At 40.2% G+C, this 21,675-nt stretch overlaps 3 protein-coding genes across 6 annotated transcripts; 1 reads left to right on the top strand and 2 right to left on the bottom strand.

Moving 5' to 3' along the window:
- Window positions 1–7,309: 7,309 nt before the first annotated feature.
- On the top strand, window positions 7,310–13,505 carry LOC104424569. 4 transcript variants are annotated; one of them, XM_039305480.1, is made up of 8 exons: window positions 7,310–7,471; window positions 7,658–8,390; window positions 8,686–8,757; window positions 8,839–11,102; window positions 11,953–12,189; window positions 12,293–12,470; window positions 12,578–12,886; window positions 13,040–13,505. In XM_039305480.1, the coding sequence occupies exons 2-8, from the start codon at window positions 7,712–7,714 to the stop codon at window positions 13,291–13,293; spliced, it is 3,993 nt and encodes a 1,330-aa protein (XP_039161414.1). In that variant the 5' UTR covers window positions 7,310–7,471; window positions 7,658–7,711; the 3' UTR covers window positions 13,294–13,505. The 4 variants fall into 4 exon arrangements, with proteins under 4 accessions (XP_039161414.1, XP_039161413.1, XP_039161412.1 ...); XM_039305479.1 differs by having other exon boundaries at window positions 12,578–12,928; XM_039305478.1 differs by having other exon boundaries at window positions 12,001–12,189; window positions 12,578–13,505.
- Window positions 13,506–14,198: 693 nt separating this feature from the next.
- Window positions 14,199–16,485, bottom strand: LOC104450790 (nascent polypeptide-associated complex subunit alpha-like protein 2). The gene is made up of 4 exons (XM_039305481.1): window positions 16,318–16,485; window positions 16,098–16,206; window positions 15,012–15,130; window positions 14,199–14,761 (listed from the first exon to the last, which is right to left on the bottom strand). The coding sequence occupies exons 1-4, from the start codon at window positions 16,390–16,392 to the stop codon at window positions 14,411–14,413; spliced, it is 654 nt and encodes a 217-aa protein (XP_039161415.1). The 5' UTR covers window positions 16,393–16,485; the 3' UTR covers window positions 14,199–14,410.
- Window positions 16,486–19,353: 2,868 nt separating this feature from the next.
- On the bottom strand, window positions 19,354–21,440 carry LOC104427019. Its single transcript, XM_039304560.1, is given in 4 exon segments — window positions 19,354–20,000; window positions 20,127–20,213; window positions 21,086–21,164; window positions 21,167–21,440. Coding segments are annotated over 4 exon segments (471 nt in total). The 5' UTR covers window positions 21,331–21,440; the 3' UTR covers window positions 19,354–19,859.
- Window positions 21,441–21,675: the final 235 nt, after the last annotated feature.

The following is a 21,675-nucleotide window of genomic DNA, read 5'->3' as shown; positions in this document are numbered from 1 at the left end:
GTGACGTCATAATTATACTCCCCAGGCTGAGACAAATCATTGCCCTCGTGATTGGGCCCATGTTATTGGGCCGAAACTACAGCTGTACGGCTTCGGTTGTAGCCACGGCTTGAGCATTCATTGCTTGGGCTCATTGGACCCGCAAAAGATCAAAGCTCTGGACCGACGATGACGTCACGCGTCCGTTCCCCGAAAGGTCCAAAAGCGTCCACCGCTCTTTCACTGCTCGCGTGGACATGATGGATTCCTTCTTGGGGCTGCTTACTGGGCATTTTCGAGTCTCGTCCCGGCTAGGGACATACATGTACATCGCGTGGACAAGTTTTCCAAGAACATTCGAGTAATCTTACTTACTTTTTATCTGATGGCTCTTCCTTTCGAAAATCGCCTTTTCATATAGGTGGCTTGTCCATGGATAAATGGGAATTGGCTGTGCATCGACCTTTTCTGCCCACCTCGGGGCGAATGGTCTAGGCGGGGAGGGTCCAATCGATTGAAGCACTTTCCTTGAGTTTCAAGATATGGAGATAAGCAAAGACATCGATTCAATTGAAAGAATAAGTTCAACTTACTGTTGTTATTCCATCAATCATAATAGACGGGGTCAACAATAAGATAAGAGCAAGGGACGTTGAAAAAGAGATCGATTAGCGAAAATGACCTTCTAGAGATGCGAGACTTTAATCAAATTGACCCATTTTGCTTACAAGACCATCGTGGCTAGTATGCTTGATGAAGAGAAGGGGTGATTGATTCAAGGATGGATAGGTTCCGGAGTTAGAACCCTCTGGAAGCAACCCTATTTGTCTGAATCTATTTGATTTTTTTGGTCCGATTCTAGTGTCTACCTAACAACTTGTTTTCTTTTTTTGTTCCTTTGGTCATTTTTTATAGCAAAATTATATGAGCTTATGAGTAATAAAACGATTCAAAGTAAAAGATTAAAAACATAAATCCATATCTACCAAAAACAACAATTTATAAGATGAATATGTAGTCATGTACAATTATAAATGATAAAAAGTCCAAACACATAATGTAAAACATAATTTATAAAACTCCATTCCCTATTCAAAAAAAAAAAAAAAAAAATTAGAGAAAGAGAAAAGATTGGTGAGGAGTTTTAAGCATAAATGAAGAACAAATGAGTGCTGAGATTAGAACTAAGGAGAAAAAGAAATTAGAATTTTGGCTTTTTAGTTTATAAAACTGATTCCGAAATTGGTTTCAAAATTGAGTGGTCCAATTTAGTTTCTGGGTGGGTATACACTTGAAACCTACACCTGGATTGGTTTCAAAAGAAACTAGTTCCTAGACTTGTTTTTTGGGTGGTTCAGTCTTGTTTCGGATATAACCAATTTGGTTACCCACTTTTAGTGAAGAGAGAGCCGATTTTGCATACCATGATTTCCAATAGATAACTCAACGTGCTGAATGTCCCACATCAATTATATATGACTAGCTTGCTCAATCATTTTGGTCCCAGAAGGTACTTCTAATTTTTTTTTTCCCACTCTCTTTTTCTAGAATCATATGGTCCTCATGCTGCCTAATTTCCCAAATTTATATGAATATTTTTTTGGTTAGGCAAGATGGGCAAAAAGAGGTACTTCTCTCCCACCGCATTGACCCCTCAAATGCGAGTAATGCCAACGGGTAAGCTCAACAAATTGTAGCCATAGAGACTCGTAAAAAGCAATTGGCCATGTTCAGATAATCATGGCTATATTGGGCCTACATTTCATGCATAAATGTCTTTAGCCAACGGATGACATAAAGCAAGGTGCCTGATGGATATTAGATATGCTCGAAAGGCATGTGACTTGTGGTCCGATTGATAGTTCTTGCGCCTCTTATTAAATGAAGCTAGGTGAATGAATTACGCTTATATACATTTTGTGTGCGTGCATAAATTAGATAATCAATAGTCACGGTAAGTTTGGCATCACTATTTTACTGTACTCAACTTTATTCGATGCATCTAATGTTCCTTTTTGTTATGTGATATATGGCATTAAAAACATTTGATACGGGCATGGATGTGTATGTATTATTTGCATTGGTTGTAGAAAGTGGGGGTAAAAATTGGTGTATCGTGGTACGATTTATAAATGATGACGTTTGAAGTTATCTTAAATTATTTTTTAATGTAGATAAATTATAAAATTAAGGGCCTGTTTGTTTGTGTTCTTTTTTTTTCCCCGGAACACAATTTTTATTATTTTATTCCGTAGAACAAAAAAAGAATAAAAACGCGTTTGTTTACACTTTTATTTCCGAAAATAGATTTGGAAGAAACAAGAAACAAGAAAAACTTGTTTCTTGTTCTTCTTGGGAACACTTTGGATAAATAATTTTTCTTTTTCTTTCTTTTCTTCTTCTTTTCTTCTTCTTTTTTCTTTGGCCGGTTGCTAGCGCCGAGTGACCAACCGTTGAGGGCCGACAACCTTGCCGGAGCGTCGTCGGCCCTCGGCGAGGCTTGACCTTGTCTTGGCTACTCGAGCTCCTCATTGTGGCTGGGCGAGGCCGCTAGCTCTCATCCGTCGGCCATGGCCGAGGTCGGCAACCAACCAAAATGAAAGAAAAAAGAAAAAAAAAAAAAGAAAAAAAGAAAAAAAAAAATAAAATAAAATATTAAAAAATTAAAAAAACAAAAAAAAAAATATACAAGTTTATCAAATGTGTTTTTGTTCTTTTTTTATTTCAGGAACATAAATTTTATGTAGTTACAAAATGCGTTCTTCCGTTAAAAAATTGTTTTCGAAACGAAATAGTTTTTTCTATTTCTTTCTTAGAACAATTTTTTAATAGAAAACGTTACTAAACGCACTCTAAGTAACTTATATAAACTTCTAAAAAATGTTGGTACCTTGCAATTGAAATTTCTTGCCGTTTACTTAGATTTGATAAGAGAACGAAGATATTTCAGAAAACATGAATTCGAGGTAATATAATAAGTACTTGAGATATATATGAAGGATGACTGAATAATAGGACAAGAGAAATGATTACTAATCAAAGTACTTTTGACCGAGTAAAATAAGGTCGGCAGCTATTTGTTTAAATTCGTTTTACTTTAAAAAAGAAAAGAAAAGAGAGAGCGTGTTTTATAAAAAATGGCGCACATAGAAGTACAAATAGTTCACTAATAATTGATTGTTATTTCACAACCAGCAAAAAATTAGGTCATAATTTTTCTCCTCAAAAGAAAATTAATGTTCATGTGATAATTCCTAATCAGGGTTGACAATTCATGTTAATATGTCATAATCGTGTTTGTATTTATGTCAATTTGCGTCGACCTAAAACATCTTAGTATTGATTGAATTCTACGTGCCAAGTAATTAAATCACAATAAAATATATCAAATTTATCTCAATTAATAAACTAAATTAGCGCATCATATCATGTCATATTCTGATTTCCTCTTTGTAGTTTGTGTTTCACGTTATATCATTTTTGTATTGTGTTGCTCCACTTGTAGGTGATAAGGACCAACTTTGAACTTTGTCCCACATAAGAAGATATAGGCAGAAGCACTTGTAAGTGCTCAAATAGCAGATCACATGTCGTCTCCTTTCTATTTTTATTTCTTCGAATTTTCTTATTAGGGTCGATTAATTTATGGATTTCATATTTTACTCTTTGGTTCTTATATATTTATTACGTCACATTATTCTTCGACTCGGTCCGACAAAGCCAAAACATCCGCCCAAGGAAAATGCGCGTGCTTCCTTCCTTGGTCTCCTCGGCCTTAGCCGCTCCTCCTAGTAGCCGTCCTCACTCCATCCCCACCGAGGCAGCCAATCGGCCGACGCCACGTCAGCCGGGATGGTGTCCTTCCAAGTCGGATCGAAGAAAAACCACGTGATTCCATGAAGCTTTAATGATGACAGTTAGCGCGTAAGCTAAATAAGCACAAGCACACCTTATAACAAAAGCTATACATCGCATAATTCATAACATATATTATATCATCCGAAACCGAAGTACCCCACACGTAAAGCGAGATAGAGAGAGAGAGAGAGAGAGGGTGTTCTTCGTTTTCTTATAAAAATGGCTGCATCTATGTCATCCACATTATGCGTTCAAACTTTTCCGAGATACGGCAGCGACCGACTGAGAGAGAGAGAGAGAGAGAGAGAGAGAGAGTGAGAGAGAGGATGATGACGGTGGTGATTGCGGCGGAGCTGCTGGGGGAGTATGCCTTGGCAGTGGCGAGGTTGGCGGAGCAGCTGTTGCCGCTGGGGTGGGCCAGCCATCTTGGCGGTGGCAGTGCAGCCAGGAGATCCCTTCCAGATGCTTCGGGATCTTCCTTCCTTGTTTATTTTTGAGTGATGTTGTGCTTCTTTTAAGAAGATTTTCTGGGTGAGGGGGTATTCGTTTGTTCTTTCATTGCCGTCGCCGGTGTGCGAGGAAGAAGTGGGCGATGCAGTGAGTACGGGACAATCCAAATGTACAGTGAATCGATCAGTTTGTGACCTTTATGATGCAACTCATTTGCTGGGATTCATGCTTTGTGTTCTGCTCTTTCCATAACAATATATTTGAGTCATTTTCATTTGTTCTTTTCTGGGTTCATGTCGATGTTTTTGCTCTTTTCTGCTGCACAATTTGCGTGTATACGCAGGAGTGATCTTTAAGGGAAGGATATCAAGAAATGGTCGGTTCAGGAGGCTGCTGTTGTACTCTAAGTGAAGCAGCAAAATCCATGGAAAAAATTCGTTTTGCTTTGGTTGTTCGATCACGCGATGGTTCTAGTTCAGATTAGCTTTTGCTTTGCCTGATGTGTTGACTTGCTGTCATCGCGTTACGAAACATTCTGCTGGTCAGGTTAAAGGCTGAATCCGTACATTGGCATTGAGAGATTATTCCAGAAAGCTAATTTAGCGTGTCCTAAACCTAAGTCGCTTCGATAATTAATACATTCGGATTAGTAGGTCTACCAAGTGATGCTGCAAATGAAGCAAACGCGATGAATAAAGACAGCCTGCAATGGGTGAATCGAGTAGGGTCGGATTTTATCCTTAAATGCCATTGTCTAGGACAATCCGAATTTGACTTTAAGCCCACTTGGTGGGGGCACGTCTAAGGTTAGACGGACCGTCAAGTGTATAATCAGATTGGAGAGTAGGTTTCTACAAACACTCTAAACACGAGTGATAATATTAGCTGCGAGTTGATTGTATTCTTGCCAAAGTAGTATCACTTTGCAAAACCAATTGATTGTCAATGCAATATTGAGTTCAACTCGTATAACTTGAAATCAATCAGTCTAATTCATGTCATTGAAGATTTTCAATACAATTCTATTGCAAGACAATCATTGTGCATTCATATCATAACACTCATATTTCCAAGTTTATATCAAGAAGGCATAGGATATTCCCGTAAATAGCAAGTTATTAATTATTATCATAAAAGAATGATATTTTTTTCCCACTTTTGCATGTTACTATTTTCCATTTTAAGAAAATGATATCCCAAAATCTTACAGAAACAAAGTTATTCCAATATTCATAAAATATTTTTGTAGCAAAAAAGAAATAATATGATTGATTATGGAAAAAGACCTCGATGATAAGATTTTGCCAAATGTAAGAAAGAAGTAACTGCTGATAAATCAAATGTATTACTTCATCAAATTATAAGTTGTAAACAAGCCGCCTTTGTTGAAGGGAGGAGCTTATGTGATAATGCTAATCTGGCTCATGAATTGACAGGAACTTGCCTAGGGATATTGTATCCAAAAGAGAAATTAGCAAAGCTGATCTCATGAAGGCATTTGAGTCTATCAGCTGGAAATCTGTCCTTGCAGTAAGGGAAATCTAGCAGTTTCCTAATCAATTTGGAAACAGATAAAAGCTTGTATTCCCAGGCCTCATTTCTCCATCTCCCTAAATGGACATCTTCAAGGCTTCTTTAAAGGCGAAAAGGGTTTGGAGACAATGCCTCTTTGTTATTGTCACGGGGGATACTTTCTCGAATGGCAGATGCTGCAGTTGAATAAAGCAAAGTCAAGTTTCATCCTCTTTACTCACACGTCAAGGTCTCTCAGTTGGATTCTGCGGATGATTTGGAGATCACTTTTAAGGGCGGCAAGGATTCACTGAATGAGAAGCATTTGTTCTAGGCAAGCAAATGTCTGGCCTCAGGGCTTAATCCACAAAAACGTTGAGTTGCATTTGGCAGGTCATGAAGGTCAATATGCAGAAGAGGTGGTGCTTTGAGTGGATTCCAAAATGGCCACTTCCCAATGAAATATCTTGGTCTTCCCTTGATTTCTGGAAAATTTAAGTGATAAAGATTGCAAACCACTTGTGGTTTAATGTCACCTCTCGAATGAATTCGTTGACCATGCGACGTCTATCTTATGCTCGATGAAAATTGGGGGCATCGGGTCTCTCCTGATGTAGCAGATCGAACTCTTTCGACAGGATTGGAGATGATGTTCTGCTTCGTTTTGATCTTGAACATGTGGTTGGACTGGTGTTATGACGTTTTGTGCTGCACCTGCTCCTTGCACATGGAGTTGGATTGGAGATGTGACTTATGGTAGGGCATGTCCACGAGATAAGTCCACCCATCACGATCTTGGTTTTAGGGGTAATAAAGTAACTTACTTACCCAAAAAGAAAAATTATGAATGTGGATACAAAGATGATTTTTGTTTACTGTTATTTTTTTCATGAATATTATTAATAATCGATTATTTCATGCTAATATATGTTTAATATAAGGGTTAATATAATATAATGAACAACTCCAAACTAGTATATATAAAACATATTTACCCTAAACTAAACCCCAATTTGGCACGTTTGTAATAAATTTACAATTTGTTAATTTTTGTTAATTTTTTTACCATCAAACTATTGAGTTGAATGATATGTGACATTTTTTCTTGGTATTAATTTAATTTAATAAAAATTAATAGATGGTAAATTTGTTATAAACGTATTGATTTTGAAATTTTGGTGGTGAAAATATTAATTTAAGGAAAATTTGTTACAGATTTCTCGTTTGAGGTTTTTCTTTGATATTAATCCAAAAAAGAATTACATGGATTTGGTATTAATCCAAAAAAGAATTATATGGGTACAAAGGTTATATATATTTGTTTTATTGCCATTTATTTGCAAGATTATTATGAATAAACAGTCGTTTCTCAAGCTGACGTCGATTTCAAAACAATAAACAAGTTCGCGTTTACGACGGCAGGAAAGCGTGCCAAAATTCTGCGGCACGACCCGGCGCCAAGTGTTCGATGATCCAGACCAGAGGGCCATTTTCGTAATTCCGGTGGCGCCCTCAGCGATGCTGCTGATCCTGCACTACACGGCACGAGCGGAGAAAGAAGAGGAGGAAGAGGGCGTTTTTCTTTTTTGCAGTGGAGACGACGCAAGCTCTTTTGCTTCTCCTTCGCGGCTTCCGCCCGCCATCGGGGAGCTCTCCATCTCTCCTCTCTCCGGTATTTTTTCATCCCTTCGCCTCCCTTTCCATGGTCTCTTTTTAGCTGGTAATTCGGCCGGAGAATCGGGACTTACTTCGCCCGCTATGGTGTCGGTGTCGCGTCGCGTCGCGTTCGTCGCTTGAATGAATGGTTGTTTGTTTTGTTTGCTCCGTTGGTCGTGAAAAGATCGTTCCTTTGCCGCAGATTTCTTGTGGGTTTTGATCGGTTGGCTCCCCCTCCCTGATCATCTGTTAAACGATGAGTAATTGGGCTGGAAATAGAGGGTCGTGCTCGTCGACGTCGAACCTGTCGGCGTTTGCGCAGCCTTTCGCGATCCCCCAGCTGGACCCGTATCCCAATTCGTTGCCGCCGTTCTATGTGGATTCTGTTCAGCCGCCGCGGTTCGATCAGGGGCCCGCGGATTCTTCGCACGGCGCCTGGCCCAATCCGTGCCCTCCTAACGCAAGAACTGATTGGTTTCCCGCGTCGAACCCGGAGTTCGATGTTGGGACTTACGGTTACTCGGGTTTGGAGACTGTTAATGGAGAAAGTACCCCTTTACTTTCATGGAACCCTGTCGATGTTAGAGGGGATGAAAAGTTCGGCCGGCGTTCTGATGGCTCGAGAAGTGCCGTCACGGAAAGCGACGCGTGTTACTCCATTTATGCGTCGTCCGGGGTAGTTCAGGGTGATCCCTCGGGGCTGGCTACTCAGTGCGACTATGGCAGAATATCATCTCCTTTTGATGCGAACTTGGATAAGTTGCCTCGTGATGATCAAAGCAAAAGTGTGAGTTTGGGAGGTACAGCTGAATCAAGTGGCCTTTGGAATGAGCAGGCACTTAGATATTATGGTAAAATTGAGGATATAGGTGGGAGTTACTGCTTGAAGAGGCCTATTGCCGCTCCATTAATGACTGAAACTTGTACAAACGGAGGTATGCTCATGCTCATTCTTTTCTTCTTTTTCTGATAATAATGTTATAGTATTGTTACACACGGTTCTTCATGTGCTGATCTCTTTCGTGCATGCTGTTCATATGCTGATACATTTAAAGTTTAATAGTGTTTTTTCTGTGCTCTGGTTTGAATTAAATTAGTTATGTGAACAGACTATGATTACTAATGGAAGCTCAAATGAAGTTAAGAAAGCAGAGATCTGATTATATGTTCTTTCCTCTTTGTGTTCTTGAGGACTTCATCATGCATCTAATGGTTTGAGTACACATGCAGGAGCTTCTCATAGTGATGATCTTTTGAGTTGGGAAAAGCATGGTGGATTTATAAGTGGAAAACACGTGGATGGTAAGTGATTTCTTGCTTGCCAAACCAAGATCATGCTTACTCAGTCTCTGACGTTATCCTTATATGTTTTTTTTCATCCAGCATCATCAAGCTTGGATTTGCCTAGAGTATTTCATGAAACACATCCTCAGGCAGCAATGCCAGAGTTATCTTCGAATCTTGGGAAGAACCAGTGGCCATATGCTCATATAGATGAAAATGTTGTGTCAAATCATGTTTCAAGTGTGAATGGTGGGAATATGATTTCGGAATCTTTTGCTGCACCCCAGATGGGACCTCCAGCTGATGGATTTGTCCCAGGAACTGGTGAAGTTTCATTAGGAGGTCATAAGAAAGGTATACACAGTGTTAATGAGTACTATGCTGGCACTATGCTGTCCAGTGTAAATGAGCCTCAGTCCCTGTTAACTTCTGGTAGTGAATTACTGCTTGATGGCACTGATCTTGGGAAAGGTGTGCTACAGTGTGGTTCATTTGTGAATGGTGGTAACTCTGTAGTGAAATCTATGCCTGCACCTACAATGGGATATCCAATTGACGGTTTTAGGTCTCAAACTGGTGAAGCCGCTATAGGAGATCACGAAAATGGTAGAGATTGTGCTAATGAGCTCTATGCTGGCATTTTACTGTCTAATGTGAATAAGCCTCGGTCTGTGCAAGCTTTTGGAAGCAAGCCACAGCTTAACGGCACCAGTCTTGGGGAAGGTGTGCTACAGCATGGTTCTAGCATGAATTATGGGGACTCTGTTGCCAAATTGTTGCCTCCAACCATAATGGGATTCCCAAATGATGGTTTTAGCCCTCGAACTGGTGAAGTTTCTATCAGAGATCACAAGAATAGTGCTAACGAGCTCTATGCTCGCAGTATTTTGTCTAATGTAAATGAGCCTCAGTCCGTGCAAGCTTTGGGAAGCAAGCCATGGCTTGATGGTACCACTCTTGGGAAAAGTATGTCACAGCATGATTCTAGCGGGAATGATGGGAATTGTGATGTGAAACCTTTGCTTGCACACACCATGGTATCCCCAGTTGATGGCTTTAGCTCTCAAGCTGCTGAAGTTTCTACAGGAGATCACAAGGATGGTAGAGACTGTGCTAATGAGCGCTATGCTAGCATTCTGCTATCTAGTGTAAACAAGCTTCCATTCGTGCGAGCTTGTGGAAGTGAATCACAGTTTGATAGTGCAGATGTAGGGGTCCAGCTAGGAAGAAGTGATTTTACCTTTGAGGAACCATACCATCTCGAAGATGAAGACCGATCAAATAGCAAATCTAAATATGCATTTCATCATTTAGCTGGGGCAGATTTGGGATGTAAAGATCCTTTGACATCGGATCAATCCTATTTAGCACTGGAGCATAATCGTACTCTGCAATGTGCTGAAAAGCACATTGGTGCCAAATCTGGATCCAGAAATCCTCATGTAACATTAGACAGATTTAATTTGCCATCTAAGGGTAATCATGCCTTGAATTCTGCTGAGAGCCCCTCTGTGGGTTTACATCAGTTTGAACATGCTGTGGACTCTCCTTGCTGGAAAAAAGCAATGGCATGCTCAAAGCTCGGGGAGGAACCTGAACTAAGTGGTTTTAATCTGCTACAGGACCTTCGAATATTTGGCAATACCTTATATCCTCCTAAGGTCTCCTCTGATAAACCAAGTGCAGGAAAAGTACTCTACAGAGGTGGGTGTAGTAACAGAGGTTCAGTGTCACCCTCAGTGCTGCATGCCTTTGTTAATCCTTCAGGCAGAGAGGGAGGATCCAATGATAATGAGGATATTTGCTCGAGTGATTCAAGACATGTTCTGTTTTCTAATGAAGTCGAGGAATCTACTGGACATTGCATGTCGTGCCAAGAATCAATTGGTGATTCTAAACCTTCTCATCCCATGCAGCAGAGTTCAGGAGAAGGTGATGTGACTTCTGACAAGTGGCACATGCCCACCCATCATGTCTCTGATGTGGGTACAAATGGAAATGATTCTTTGAAAATGGATCCACCGGAAGGGTTGCTCCTTTCTATGAAGCATGTGTTGGAATCAACCAATGCAGTAGATAATTCTCCTGGGGTTGCCAAATGGGATAGGGGACCAGTAATCCCAAATATAGATGGACAGATGCTAGTTTCAACTATGCACAATCTGTCAGAGTTACTTCTCTATTCATGTTTAAGTGGTGCATGCGACTTAAAGGAAAGAGACACCGATGTCATTCAAAAGGTGATTGATAATCTTTGTGCATGTTCATCAAAGAATGTTGAGCAGATGACCACACAACCCAAAATACATAATTCTGAGGAAGACACATGCAAAGGTTTAGGAGCATCACCTGATCTTGACATGGTAATTTTGTTTATCTCACTGCTTCTTTTTCAGTTTCTTACCTAACATTAGTTGATGCTAAAATTGCCAGAGCATGAAAAGCCACTCTTTTAATGGCAAAATGTGGATGGTGATAATCTCAAATTGGATGATAACCAACATGCCAATGAAAATAATTTAGCCTTTTGAACTTTAGGTGATAATCTTTTCATGAATCTAGAATTATATCTTGAAGCATTTGATATCCCCTTGCTAGTTCCTTTTCATAATTTCATGTAATGAAGGTGATGATCTTTTGGCTTTCAGACAGCAGGTAATAGTCGTTGAGGCAATTGACGGAATTCTGAATAATTGGGACTTGGGAAATTCGAATGCATGTTTTCACTCTCACATTGTGCTGCACCATATTCTAGAAGGGCCTTTAACTATGAAGAGATTTGTGGCACAGGCCTATTTACTACCTCAGTAGCCTTTTTCTGATTAATTAAGCATATTGTCAAGATAGATCTATCATGACAAATATACTTAAGAGTATTATTCAAGAATCGGATAGACAATGAAACAGGAAGACGATGACATGGTGAAGAGATGGCTTTATCTGTAGGGTATGAGTACCATCTCTTTTTTCTACCTGCTAGATGAAACAACACTGTAATAACTAAAAAGTTGTGGCAGTTAAATATGCACGTTGTGATGTTAGAAGTGAACTACACCTACATGTTGATTCATAATACGAATTGAAGCTACCTTTGGCAGGATATCATCTACAATTGCTAGTCCTTTTTTAACATGTTTCTTTGATCTGGTTTATTGATTTATTTTTTTCTTCTGCCTATTCATGAATATCTAGTTTTGAGTTATAGCATTCTAGGTAGGTTGTTTTCTGCAGAAAAAGGATAACTGGGTTCTTTTCCCACAGAGTGAATCTTCTGTAAATATGCCTCTTGCCGGTGCATTTTCTGTAAATATTAAGGGTCAGCTTGACAATCACCGTGCCTTTGACAAGAAGACGCAAGATGCTGGGTTTGATAGTGAGGTTGAAAGTTCTTCTGAACTTTCCTCCTGTAGGGGTAATGCCCTGATAAACAAAGATGATGCCGTGACCGAGGTACTTCTTTTAATACTCTGTAACCCCCTGCCATGGAAAGGTTGGAACTATAAGCTAATGGATCAATAGAAACTGAGTAAATTTGTTGTGGATAACCTTGCAGGCTATCAAGAAGATTCTCAGTGAGAACTTTCAGGTTAAGGATGATTCGCAGCCACAAATACGCTTATTTAAGAATTTGTGGCTTGAGGCAGAGGCTACTCTATGTTCCATGAATTACAAGGCTCGCTTCAATCGTATGAGGATCGAGATGGATAATTCCGGGTCCAATGAAGTGAAAGGTTCGGACTTAAGTTGCTTAACACATCTAATTTGCATGGCCAAGCAGATTCATTTATCAGAGAAAAAACTCTTTAACATTCTCATAATTAATGATGTTTTGTTGCAGATTCTTTTGAAAATAATTTGGATGCGGAGAACTCATCAGATATTGGAGTCTCTGTTCAATCAAATGAAGATGATAAATTGTTGGCTGGGACAAGGAGCTGTGAAAAGCCTGAGAAGCTGAATGCCTCTGTTCAGAGTCTGACTGTGGTCAGCACAATCAATCCTACCACTGACCTTTTAGCTCCAAGTTGCCGGCCTCATAACTCAAGTACTAAAAGTACTCCAAATGTGGAGGAACAAGGGCCTCTGAAAGTTTCTCCTGATCTCAGCAGGACTGCAGAATTGACAGCCGGATCATCCAAAGAGAACGGTAGCCTCGCACCTGAAATCTCTCTCAATTCTCCTGTAACAGGCGCAATCTGCTGCACTGATGACGTACAGGCTTCTGATATGGCCAGATTGAAAATCCTGAAACGATGGGATGAGAGCTTACTTTCTGAAAATCAGACACTGATTCCTCCAGGTTCAGTTGATATCGGGGTCGCACTTAAAGAAGAAAGCTTTCCAGTTGCTAGAGAAAGAGTGATAGAGGAAAGCACTGACCTTTCTGGTGGCAAGTTGAAGATGGAGTCTCGGGCTGGTGCTGAAGATAGTCAAATACTCCATTTTCGAGCAAAAGATTCGCCCAAAAACCCTCTCTCTGCAGGCTGGCAGGACTGCTCAGACTGGGAGTATGTGCTGAAAGAGGAGATTCGGGGCAGAGATTTTAAATCTTGACTTCAGGAGTAAGTGTTCCTCAAATGTGAATAATCACCCATGATTTACTGGATCTGTATCGCTTCTCTCTATGTTATGTAGAACACTGTGTGTCAAACCCCATGAATTGCTCTTGTGGAACTCTTTGATCTCCAAACTTGTAAATAGCTTTCAAACGCTGTCGGTGTCACAGCTAAATGAAGACAAGTCGTGCTTGCATGTGTTTTGCTTCTTATAGAGCTCAAATAAGACAAGTTGCATTTGTATGCATTATGCACATCAAATAAGCTCAGCTTTCAACTAAGATTCACAAGGCATGCTCAAGCGTCGTGTCTACTCAGCAGCATATTTAATTTGTGCAAGAGCGAGCTTGGCTCAATTACAGCTAAAGACGGTCGAAGACACAGAAATCAGAACTACTTGCGTTGGGGTCAACGGCCAAAGACGCTGTTAAGGCTACTATTTGTTATTTTTCCACATCTTCGCAAGTTTGATAAGCACGTTTTTTCATCCATTAGTCACTCGCTAAGGTAGGAGAAACCCATACATTGTCATTTATATTTGTCTCATCTGAACGTGGAAAATGACGAGAAAGAGCTCTGGAATTGCCTATCGAAGCGAGAAGTGAAGTCCTGTGATCAGTACTTTGACCTTGACTTTTCTCGCGTAAATTCAGTCCGTAGCGAAGGAGCAACCCATAGTGCAAACAACACCCAAGCCGTTCAATGTGATCGTTAAACCAATTACAATATCATAGCATTCCTACTCAGAACCTCTTTGGTTTCAGTTTTGAGTTCGGTTTGAATCGCCCATAGCGATGAAGTAATCACCTGTCAGGCTGTTTGCGACTGAAAAGTGAGCCATGCGTGATCGACGGTTACTCAGTAACATAAACTGGTCGCTTTATGACTTTCAGAGAACTTAAAAGAAGCTGAAAAAGGCATAAGGTCCGGCCATGTTATACGAGTGGATTGTTGACAAGACGCCCTCGTTTTAATTTCTCTTCTACAAGTTCAAGAATAAAAGAGCCGATAGAGAAAGTGAATAAATGCTGCAAATAATCCCAACTCAGATAACCTAGACAGTTCTCAAAGCTCATCACCAAAAAGGCCAGGCAGCAAACCCCGATGGAGCATGTTTAGGTAGTAAGCTCCATGATAGCACCAACAATGTCCCCATTGTGCGTCTTGAGAGCCTTCACGGCCTTGTTCCTCGAAACTCCAGCCTGGGTCATCACCAAGTCAATGTCGCGAGGCTCAACCCCAGTCTCATCGATCTCTTCCTCTTCTTCATCAGCCTGTGCTGCTGAGGCTGCAGCTGAAGGGTCTGTCCTGCCCATCACAGATCCCATGTCGGGCATCCTGAACTGCTGGGCAGCTTGTGTCTGCAGTTGTGAGCTCAAGTCTTCAATCTTCGCCTCCCCAAATATGATATAAGTCTCAGAGTGAGGGCTCTTGAAGACATCAGGATTTGAGATGAAGAATAGGACCTGAAACACCAGGAATTTCTCAATAACATGCCATTGTTTATATATGCAAATCAATTTCAACTATAATGAACTAAGACACTCCACTTTTTCAGGTCAGCTATAAATGGATCTTCCAAAGCCACTAGACACCATTTAGTGCTCTATAATCAATGAGACCCACACAATTCAGAGTTGCTCTAGTTTTTTGCTAAATTATATAAAGGATGAGGTATCAAATGCATGACAGAGATTTGAAAGAAAAAGCACTCACATTCTTGGTTCTTTTGATGGTGACCCTGCTTACACCGCTTACAGGTTTCATGCCAAGCTTCAACATAGCCTTGCGGCTCTTCTTCTCGCTTCTGCTCTGCTTCGAACCCCCATTTGCACCTGCCCATTCATGTTGTTTGAGTTCTTAAATCCAAAAGCAGCAGCTGACAAAATCAAATAGAAATATACTTTTGTTGGAATTTTCGAGAGGCTTCAGTAAAAAATCCTGCACAGCTCAAGCAGACTGCAAGTATATGCATTGCAGAGATCAAAAACTGCACCAATAAACTTGAGCCAAAACATAAAATCCAATGATACTCCACACAAACAACTTCCTCATTCACATACTAAACCAAAAGGAACCAGCCTTCTGCCAACCCAAAAGGAATTCGAGACTTGTGATTGTATGTTTGCATACAGTGAACTAACCAAATCAATCCAAAAGCAAAAGTTTCAGATCATGAAATCCATCTGTGGTTTACTGAGTTGAGTTCTAACTAAAACAGAAACCTCTCTATCAACGGATTACACACTAAAACTACAAAATATCAAATGAAACAGACCATCACCACACCCAGTCTTTCCCACTACTTAAAGTAGCAAACGTCCGCATATTCAGTTAAACAGATAAACGTAGCATCACAGTTATTGCTATCTGTTGAAAATGCAAAATTTGAATCAACATACGCAGCAGTGACACCCTTTTGGAGATGAAAGAATGACCAGGATTATCCCACACCAAAAATGATTTCCGTGGACATAGCACTTCCATTACTCCACCTAAACTAGAGTAGACCATTGGGATTCAAGAACTTCATCTAAAAAATCAACTCAGCAACACAACCTCAACAAAAACTAAACACACTCCAAAGGTCACACCTCGTAATTCCCCCGTACCATCCCATTTGCCCGTAAACAATCCCTCCTGATTCAAATTAATCCTCCCAACGAAAAATAGCGAATGCCCGTATACAAATCAGCAAACTTTCACACAACTACAAAAACCAAAACCGGGCGAAATCACACAACCAGCTTCCAAAATGTAAAGCGAAATGAATAAAAAAAGAAGAAGAAGAGAAAGACCCACCTTGAGCCCCATCTTCCTTATCGTCGTCGTCCTCGTCGTCGTCATCCTCGTCGTCCTCCTCCTCGTCCTTGTCGTCGTCCTTCACGTCCTCCACAATGGGTTCGTCGTCCTGCAACAAAAAGCAACGAACTTTGAACGAACCGAACCCAGCCCCCACCAACCCCCGAACTTTCGCACACACCCAGTAGACGGACGGAGCTCAAGAACAACCCGGAAGTACCTGAGGCCTCTTCTCGGGCTCGGGGACCTGCTCGGTCACGGGCTCGGCGGGTTCCACGACCGGAGCGGGCGACATCTTAGCTACCGAGAGGCCGGACAGCGATGCTAGCGAAGCGATAGGGTTTTGCTGTCGCGAGAGAGATTACTTGCTCGAGAGTTGTCCTGCTCGTGCGCGCGGTCCCGGATAAGGGTTTTCCTCCGACCGGGTCGGGTCGGCCCTTTTCCAACCACTCCGGCCCACTCAGTTCTGCAAGGTTCCGATTTTCGATTGATGTAACGTGCCACAGGACCTAAAAGACGGTCTTGTATTATGAGTGTGCTCATTTAATCAAAACCATAGGCTTGGTCGGTTGTATAACGACATACCATATACTAAATTGCTTAATTCAGTTTCATCTATTTCAACCACTCTTTTTGTGATGACATGGGATCTCAGTCTATATGGGATAAATTACGGTTTCTGAGCTTGAGCTCATGCCAATCTCTTGTATTTAGGGCCTGTTTATTTATTTTTGTTTCTATTTTCTGAAGCACAATTTTTTTTTTATTCCAAGGAATAACAAAAAGAACAGAAATGCGTTTGATAATCTAGAATAAAAAAATTATTTTTTTGTTCCCGAGAACAAATTTGGAATAGACACAAAAAGTAAGAAAAAATTGTTTCTTGTTTCTAGGAACAATTCTGAAAAACACATTTTTTTTTTCCCTTTTGGTTGGTTGTTGGCTTTAGCCATGGCTAGTGACCTCGCCGGTGGCCTCGGTGGCGAGGTGAGGTGATTGGGGAGGCTCGAGCTCGCGGGAGGCTCGAGCTCGAGCTCACCTAGCCAAGGCGAGGTCGAGTCTCGCTTAGCCACGGCGAGGTCATCGGCCGGTCGCCAACTATGGCCAAGATTAGCAATTAGCCAAAAGGAAGAAAGAAGAAGAAAAAAAAAGAAGAAAGAAGGAAGAAAAAAAGGAAAAATATAATAAAAATATTAAAAAATTAAAAGAAATAAAAAAAATTATACAAGTTACCAAACATGTTTCTATTCTGAAGTAGAAATTTTTGCGATTAAAACACGTTCTTATACTAAGAAATTATTCCCTAAAATAGAAATAAAAAAAAAAAAAAAACTATTTCTATTAAAAAATTGTTCTCCAGGAATATAAACGTTACCAAACGCACTCTTAGTATCATATGAACCCATGCTCAGTGGACGGCCATATATTATATTGCTTAGTTAATATTGTGCAGAATGAGACTGGTTTTGCCTGCCGAATGTATAACAATTCCCCTTTTTATTGATGGACTCATTTCTCGATATTTGATTTGGTATGATAAATATGTGTTCGTTAGTTGTCTGTTTAGTAAGGCAAGATGTGTTCGTGATACACACTACAATTTATTTTTTAAGTTCATTCTCCATCTCGAATTTCGCCATATCTTGTTATACTCTATTCATTGAATTTGCACTTTTGTAGTAACCCTCGTGAGCGACTTTCGTGCATTTGACTTTCAGGATGACCAAAATTTTCCGTCAAATGTTGCCCATTCTTCAAAAAAATGTAAATAAGTCATAAAAAAGCAGAAAAGTGAAAATCAACTAATATGTTTAATTCACGTAGGGTAAAGTCTTTTTTGACCTCAACAATAAGGATGTGCTCGTGCTTTAGTTTTTTCCTATTCTTAAAGGGAGGAAAGTGATTATTCTTCCTAAACAGAGTCCAATTTGCTCCGGACCACTCATAATAATTAGACCCACTAAATCGGCAGGTTGGGTTGAAAATGATAAAATCGAAATTGATCCATTTAATATGTTTTAATCAATTTTCATGTAATACAAATTTAGCGACTTATATTTAACTCAATTCATACCTGACAAAATATTGCTAAAATACTTTGATACTTAAGCCAATGTAGGAAACTTTATACCCAAATTGAAGTGAAAACATGAAGTGAGTGAGCGCAAGGGAGAATGAAGAGAGGGAGAGAGAGAGAGAGAGAGAGTCACAAGTAGATTGTGAACTTATTTTTTTGTCATAGATTGTGAAGTCGTTTAACACCCATATTATTTTAGATTTTATTATTTTAAATTGATTTATGACCAATTTACAAATTGCTAACACATGTAACAATTTAGCCTATTATAAATGGGTATAAAAAGGTATAACAACAATATGATACCCTTGAATTCTCACAAAATTACATGTATGCCACTCTGAGCCTCAGGCAGTCAGCCTGTAATGGACTCTTTTTCTCTTTTTCTCTCCGGAGAGCACATCATTACTCTAAAACCCAAAAAAGCTAAACAGGTGCATAATCAAACTAGAATAGCAAATGCAAGAATTGTTATTGCCAATCATTGGAGGCTCAAAGTGAAACCACATAAGTACTTTCAAGAGAATTAGTAACATCGGTTCATATTGTTAAGCTGAATCAAACCAAACCATTTTCGTTAAAAACGGTTCAAAAGCTGAACTAGAACTAGACTCATGTTGTGGCTTAGTTTGGGTTCTCTAGAAAGTTATAACCAAACCAAACCGCAAAACTGTATTGTATATACCTTTTGATTTTTCTTGTCATTTATAGATGAAATAGCTCTTTTTTTTTTTTCAAGAAGAAGATTTGATATTCATTCTGAATTTATGAATTGTTGTGAGTGTATACTCTGGTTTATTTCATGGAATGAATGCATCGTCTAGACTATCAGTGAGTTTAAGTTCATGAAACTACTACTACTACTGCCCCCCCCCCCCCCCCCCCAAAAAAAAGGAAAAAAAAAGAAAAAGATGAAAGAAGAATGGACGGTTTAGGTCGGCTTCAGATCGAATGAAAATCGCAAATGAGAAACTATTCATCACATTTTGATCTGGTTTTGATTTTTCTTTTCTCAAATGGTATGTACTGGTTTCATTTGGTTCAAGCACCAAACCGCACCAAATATACTGCATTCACCTGCGCTCGAGAGCATATAAATTTAACACAGGCTCCGAAAGGAACTAGGAAGCAAAGAATACCTTGAGAGCACAGCAGGATTTGCAGTTTGAGAGCACGAAATCAACTACGCCATCTTGACGGAATGATATTAAATTCTCCAAGCATACAGTTTCTCAGCTCTCCCTATGGATATTTGCACTCTAGTTTTTAGGCATGGCAAATAGACAGGCCACGGACGGGCATGGGCCCGTTGGACCAAGTATAACAGCATATGACTAGCTTTCCCAATCTCCATTTAGCTTACCTGAAGCGACTCAGCAAATTCATGAGTCAAACTCATGCATGTCCACTTTCAAAAATTTGTAAGCAAACAATGAACTTTAACAGCGATTTTGATCCCACAAAATAACGAAATTCGACCTTTCGCTTTGTTATGGATCAAATGACTGTACAATCAAGTTCCCTGATCCCAAAAGCTGTCCTGTACTCCAGGAGGTTGCCAAAACCAAGCGCAAAAATAGGGAGATGATAAGCTGATCAACAAGTGCAGAGCACGAATTGATCATCAATGCTTTCGACCAGTTTCACCATGAACTAGCAAGAAAACAGACAATGTGAAGAGCCCTTCACTTGCTGTTTTCTCTCTTTTCCCTCAATCTTCTCCTCCTCTTTGACTTCCACCTATTGTCGTGCTCAGTGGCATCATAATGGTTTCTCTTGAACCACCTCTTACATGGAGCAGCTGAATCGCATATATAGCAGTAACACTGCATGAAAGAGAAGGAAAAATGCACCTAGTTAGGATTGCCTCCATAGTTCAATTAAAAGTACAAATTTTGAGACTTGATATTGAGAACAATCATCAGGTGGTGAAATTCATGTGCGGTTAGTACCAGCTCGCAGTGTCTTTCATGAGGCGTAGTTGCAAAGGGAAATTTCTGACAAAGATGCCTCGAGTGCGGGAAGTCTCTACAAGCCACCTGTCCGTAATCATCAGCAGCAACCAGCAATCAAGAGCGTTTAATCATTATGACTTGAGAAAAGAAATAGTAATACGAAAACTGCATCGAAAGATACTTGCATAGAATCCTGGGGACCAAATAATATGACATGCAACTTACAAATAAGCTATAGTTGAAGCGAGATAAGATCATCATCATCATAACTGCATTTAGAAAATTGTGATTGCTTCCCCGACACTACAAACTTGAAGTCCAGTCTACATGATCAATTAAATCTGTTCTCGACTTCCATTAATAGGGATAACAACTACATATAAAGATACCACTCCTTTCTCAACCATAAAAAGAGGAAACAGAAGACACATACCACAATGCTCTCTGATGAGTTGAACTTTTGAAATTGTCATTAGGCGCTCAAATCAAGATGGTATCCGAGTCAAGAGCTCATATGAATTTCTCAAAATATTCTTTTAGTTTCCTCTCCCTTCTTTTGGTGCTATCGGTTTCGATTAGTCACCCGGTAATCCCAATTCTGAACAAGTTCAACAGGCTATTACAATCCTAAGTACACCAAACAAAGCTAATGAGCACCTCCAGTTAAACTATACAGCGCATTACTCATGTCAAGTTCTACTTTACTCAAGTATTTCCATTGCTAGATCAGTATTCCAACGATTCTCCAACATACGTTATGCTTCTCAGTTCTACTCCACAAGCGAAACAGAACAAACATGGAGACCACCTTCGTCGAAACGTGAAACCCACGAAAGCATAAACAGTCTTATGACGAAGGCATAACCAAACAGAGAAATTCCCGGTTAAGTACGAAAACGAAGCAAAAGCGAACGAACAAAAAAGGACAAGTCCGCGCGACGAAAGTACGAACTTGCCTGTCCTTTCTCAGCAATGACGACGACGTCCTTGGACCCATCGCCGCGATCGTCGGTCGCGCCAGCCTCCGTCATCGACAGGAGAACCTGGAGATACGCTCGAACGGGTCGAAACCCAGGATGAAGCAGTCCTCGGTCTCTTCGAACCGCTTAACGTCCTCGTCCCGCGTCACGCAGAGGACGTGCCTGATGGGGCTCGGCTCTTCACAGCCAGGAGTCGCCGGCAACGGCGTACAGTTCGCCATGGCCGGGGGAGGTTCCTGGGACGCGAGTAGGGTTTAGACAGGCAAGAATATGCAAAATCGCTGATTGATCGGGAGAGAGAGAGAGAGAGAGAGAGAGAGAGAGAGAATCGATTTCGAACTTGGGAGAGCTGCAGATAGGGTGACCGTTTAGTTCCCCACGAGCAGTAAATTGAACTACTCGAGATGATATATTAAAGCAGGGAGTGGTTAAGGATAATAAGGTCTATTTTAAAAAAAAGGCTAGTATCGATTTATCTTAAATTGTGAAAAATTTGAAATTTTTGGGGTAAACGCTATACAAGTATACCGATTTAGGGTATATGTGACACGAATATACTAGTTTAG

This window comes from Eucalyptus grandis, chromosome 11 (assembly GCF_016545825.1).
Source record: "Eucalyptus grandis isolate ANBG69807.140 chromosome 11, ASM1654582v1, whole genome shotgun sequence".
Classification (NCBI taxonomy): domain Eukaryota; kingdom Viridiplantae; phylum Streptophyta; class Magnoliopsida; order Myrtales; family Myrtaceae; genus Eucalyptus; species Eucalyptus grandis.
The sequence above is the reverse complement of the archived record's forward strand: the minus strand, read 5'-3'. Positions and strand labels throughout refer to the sequence as shown.